General features: G+C 42.7%; 1 protein-coding gene across 1 annotated transcript in view; it reads right to left on the reverse strand.

Moving 5' to 3' along the window:
* Nucleotides 1-1,211: 1,211 nt before the first annotated feature.
* The window catches only part of LOC103922962 (multidrug resistance-associated protein 5-like), a 48,369-nt gene continuing 44,355 nt past the window's right edge, over nt 1,212-5,225 (reverse strand). The window contains 3 exon segments of the mRNA XM_009331193.1: nt 1,212-2,763; nt 3,494-3,658; nt 4,724-4,837. Of these exon segments, the coding sequence (XP_009329468.1) occupies nt 2,662-2,763; nt 3,494-3,658; nt 4,724-4,837 (381 nt within the window). The 3' untranslated portion in view covers nt 1,212-2,661.

A 5,225-nucleotide genomic window follows, 5' to 3' on the forward strand; every position in this document is an offset into this window, starting at 1 on the left:
TGAACTTTCTGCAAGTTAGCTTTCTGAACTGGGTCACTGCTGGACCAGGCAAGAGCCAGTGCTGGCATCGGGAAAGTGGAAGGAACTCCCAGCCTGGAAGAAGAAGGAGGACAAGATCAGGATGGCTCCCCTTTTGCCCAGACTGCCATTAGCTCAGCCTTCGCTGCAAAACAAAGCCACACTCTGACCCCGGTGGCACTTGAGAACTAGGTACATTAGCCCTTTTTCTTCAAGGGAGAAATACTGAAGTTCATGGGGTAAACTCAGTTCTGCAGGGCCCAAGACAATCCTGTCCTTGACAGAGTTGCACATGACAACTGACCAAACTGTTTTAACCACAGTATTAGGCAGATGCATTTCACGTTCTCTCCCTCTCCCCTTAAGGTGTTCAGCCTCCATCTTCACCTTCTACCCAGCTCTACTTTTAGGGAAGAAGCAGGGCATTACCTCTTTGGCCTATCACCCCTGCTCCCTCGTGCCTCTCCCCAGTTTCTTTTTGTCCTCAAGTTTCTGATGAAAAAAGAACCCCCCCACTTAGCTGGGTGTTCTTCGGAGACGGGCCTGGTACTACTCCCTTTCCTAACCACAACGTACAGTCACTCTGCTCCTTGAATTGAGTAACACTGAGCAAAATGGTGGCCAGTCCCTGACATAGAGTAAGCTTGGGTCCAGGCCTGTGAGCAGGGTAAGATCTGTGCTAGTTAATGCTTGCTTGGGAAAAGACTTACTAAAGAACTACAACAAATGATGTGCTGCTATCTTCAAGCTACAGTCTAAGCTCTGCTAATGCCATGATTTGCCTGTGGTATCAGTAGGTAGAAATGCCTGTTGCTGTGACTTTGCAGTCATGTCACACTGTAAACAGTAACACCTGCAGGTAAAGAAAGTGGAAAAATCTGAGCCTAAGAAGGATCTTCTGTATTCTGTCGGACCTCCCCCCCCTTGCTACTTGGCTTGAATACTTGCACTATGAATTATTACTCCCTGTGCTACTCAACACAAGCTTACTTATATTGCAAGCCACCCCCATGCTGGAGGGCACAAAAATTACCCACTACACTTTTAAAGAAACACTTCCACTCTGAAGGAAGAAAGATCAGGCCATGGTACATAGACAAGAAAAAAAAACAGCCTGCAAAAACTGTCCCCCAGGGCTCAAAAAGGTGAGAAGTGATTTATGTGCCCAAAACAAACCACTTAAGCCAATAAAATTTACAAAACCCAAAATAGTTTTATTTACTTTTCAGATTTCTGCCTCCATGAGACATTTTGCAAACATGCTAAGGCTACAAAATGTCCAAGTTGACAAAGACATGCAACGCTGACCATTCAATAAGTCACAGCTATTATAGGAGCGACTGCGCCCACCCGGGCCACAGGTCCCGTAAAACAGGGATGGTGTACAGTGATCATGGCAACGTACCACGCAGGACCTAGTAACCTGAGGTAGGTCTTTTTACAGTAAGAAAAATATGTCCTACACCAGTGTTACATCCCGATCAACAGGAACCTGTTTAAAGTTCCAGAAGAGGTGGGGTGAGGGACTGTTTCCTTAACAAGTGTGCAATAAAGAAACACGAAATATTGATGTTGTTTAACCTTAATATAAGTGAGCAGAACAAAGAGTTAGTGTTACCCATGCCAATGAAAGCCAACCTAAACCTCTGAGGAGTGTTAGCAGCTTCAATATAAAGGAGTCAGTCAGCTGAAGCAACTCTGAAAAGGCTTTCCTGCTAGAGTACAGGGTATGATTTGAACCTTATGATTAATTTGTTACAGATCATTCCATGAACAGTTAGATTTTGGTTGTGCTAGATCAGCGAAGCAGGAACAGCTTGGGCTTGCTTGCATTAAAGTAAACCCTGCTGATACAGTAAGAAATACTGTATCAGGACACTGAGAAAATATGAGGCCTTAATGTGACCCAGAAGTGGTTCTCCACTCAGGAGATCACTAGAAACCCTGCTTTGGGAAAGCATCATGGGAAGCAGCAGCCGCTGCCGTGGTGAACATTAGCGATGCTCCAAATAGCTTTGATAAATTACAATGCAATAGAGTTACACCACAGAGCTCTTCCCCCCTGCGCTAGACAACAAAGATGTGACAATAAAGGACACTATTGCAAAGCTTCACTTCCACTCAGACACGCAGAAAATCCGGCACTAGGAAAAGACCAACTGTAAAAGACAAAATGGTGTCTGATACAGCCCAATAACAAAGCCAGATCTCTGGTACCGTAAACTGTACAAAAATGATAGAAAAGAATATGCACTGTTATTAATACAGTGCTTATTTTAATATAAAATAAACAGCTTACATTTCCACTGTAAATATAGGCTATATACAGAATTATGTATAGATATAGCTACATGTATAAAGCTTCATTATAGGCCTCTGATACATTTATAACTATGGCTCCCTGAGCCATTTGTAGAGTGCATTTAATAACAAAGAATTAGTAATATGATTATGGAATAAATACAATAATAAAAACATGAATTCTTCTGACAGTTTTAAAAATCTCTCTGGCTCGACACATTGTGCTAAAAATTAAAAGATGAAAAGGCAATAATCTGCTTGAAGGAGGAGGAGGAAGAAGAGCTGGCCTGCCACAGGCAGGGAGTGTAGCTCTCCAAAATTAAAGTGACTTTGCCCTGAATTTTAGCCCTTGACAGCAACCTTGTTCTCCGCAGCAGCAAACATAGCATAGAAGCGCGAGTTCTCATTGGCCAGAAGGGCAGACGGCGTGTCGAATTCCACTACCTAAAAGCAAACAAGGCAGGTAAAGTATGTCAGTAAAATCCAGCAGAAAATGGGATTCCCACCCCTTGGACTTGTGACACAGTAATAAAGCCGCCAAAACATGGCAGTAATCTTTAGATGAGACAACAGGCGGTGAAAGTATGTGCTTTTATACATAGATACTGTAACCTGGGATGCTTCAAACTAGGTCAGACAAACACTGGAACTACCCATCAGGAAGCAACCTCTGGTGGCTCTGGCAAACAGAGGCAGACGCTATGGGTTTTTGCCTTCTCTACCTTTAAGAGCCTTGCCAAATGTTCTTACATTTGATTTAACTGTTTATGGCTCCCCACATGGAAGCCTGAAAAGCGGGTAAAGTATCTCTCATATGCCTGTTGGATAGCACAGGGCTTCATGAAAGTAATGGGAAACTACCACTGAGCCCCAGCAGAGAAGCTTATGTTATTACCCATCTCAGAATTAACCTACAAAGGGAGTTTTAAAAACACTTTTAAAAGACAGACTGTTACTCTATGGTACTTTCTTGGAGTGTAAAAGAAATTTTGCCCTCTTTGATCTTGTCACAGTCAGGCAATAACTGATTCTACTGGAGTATTATTACCAAGGATGTGAATGAACACAGAGGATTTTCTACCCTGCAATACTAGCTGTTCCTTCAGTTCAGCCTGCACATATGGCACCACCAGACTGCGATAGGAGCTGCAGCCACAAAAGTCTTTCTGCTTACCTGTCCTTGTGTTAGCACCATGATCCGATCAGAGCCCAGTACCGTATGCAGGCGATGAGCAATCGTTAACATAGTGCAGTCTGCAAATGCCTCTCTGATAGTCTCCTGAATCAGTAAGTCTGTCTCTGTGTCCATAGCAGCTGTTGCTTCATCCAATATCAAAATCTGAAAGCAGCACATAATCCTGGCTGTTACCCATAGTAACACTTTCCCTCCCTGAACATGAAAAATATGTAGAGTGGGCAGAATTACCATGACCAAGAGTCGTCACAACCGGCAATCATTACGGAGCTGTGGTCACAAAGGTAGTTTTTACAAGCACCCTTTCAGTTTTCTTTATGTAATCGCCTTCAACAAAGTTACCTTATGGATCACACTTGCATTTTATGGTCACATCCTCGAGCCACAACATGATTGGGTTCTGACCTGGGCCTCAAGTTTCCACTGCTTTCAGTTTTACATTCAGCAGCTAACTCTCAAATATGAATTTTACTGGTAAATTAATCTGATGAATCCTTGGTGGTGACAGTTCCTTCTGGAATGAGTCAATACTGACTAAGCTTACTAGCTTTCTTATGCTGTAAAGAATTACCCTTCCTCTCAGACTCAGACATAAACTGATTTGGAGTGGTGTCTTGTCAAAGCTAAATTAGACTTGGTTTGTGCAGGTACTGCAGAGAGCAGTAACTTCTGATGAGTAGTCTTGGCTTTAAAACAGACGCAGAGGGAACCTTAAAACATGGTGCGCGATGTTTAAGAAAAAAGGAAGTTAAAATCAGAATCCTGGTCAATCTCAATCCAAATGTCCTTTCTCACTGTAATTACTATTTGTCTTCCATTCCTGCAAAACCCTTAACTTCACTGGCACAGCATGGTCCCAAATTCCACTTGGAGACGACATTTTAGTGGAACACCACGTAGAAGGAAAGTACTTGGCTGACATTTACAAAAAGGTGGAAAAAGGACAGAATCTGATGCTCACCAATAACAGGACACTCTGAATAAATGATTAGGCCAGTCTGACACACTATTACTAACACTAGCAAGCAATACCTTTCTGCAGCTGGCTACAGATGCCTTTATAGTTGTTCTAACCCTACACCATCTGTGGGTTGCAGTAACTGTTGGTGTGATTCCTCTGGCAGATAGAATGAATCTGGCACAAAAAAGGCTTGCTCAATGCTATCAGTTTGCTATCTCCAGCTACTTCTCTCATATCACTATGCTCACCTTACAACGACGCAGTAGAGCTCTAGCTATGCACAGTAACTGCCTCTCTCCAACTGAAAAGTTTTCCCCATTTTCCATCACTTCTGAGTCAAGTTTCATAGGCAGCTGGGCAACCTGTGTGGGAAAGAAGAGGTAAAGATCTTAGAGCATTGCACAGACCTTTTGTATCTCCATGGCACATGAGACAAACAGTTGCTCCTCCTGCAAATCTGATTTTGCCCATGTTCCAAAATATCTGTCACACTTTCCTCGCCATCTCTCACTCTCTGTTGGGGAAGCTAGTAACAAGCAGTTAATGCTAAAACAACAATATGACATCAGACCTGCTCAGTCTGGTTGAAATGCCCGTGACTCAGTGATAGCTCCTGAGAACACTAGTTGTTAAGCTAGAAGAGCTGTATCCTCTCAGTAGACAACTTTAGAATGACTTAAGTACAAAATATTTGATTTCTAGAAAAAAGTGTGCCATGTACAAAATCATATCACCATGAATACAGATCTC

The sequence above is a fragment of the Pygoscelis adeliae genome, unplaced genomic scaffold, assembly GCF_000699105.1.
Source record: "Pygoscelis adeliae isolate BGI_AS28 unplaced genomic scaffold, ASM69910v1 Scaffold479, whole genome shotgun sequence".
Classification (NCBI taxonomy): Eukaryota; Metazoa; Chordata; class Aves; order Sphenisciformes; family Spheniscidae; genus Pygoscelis; species Pygoscelis adeliae.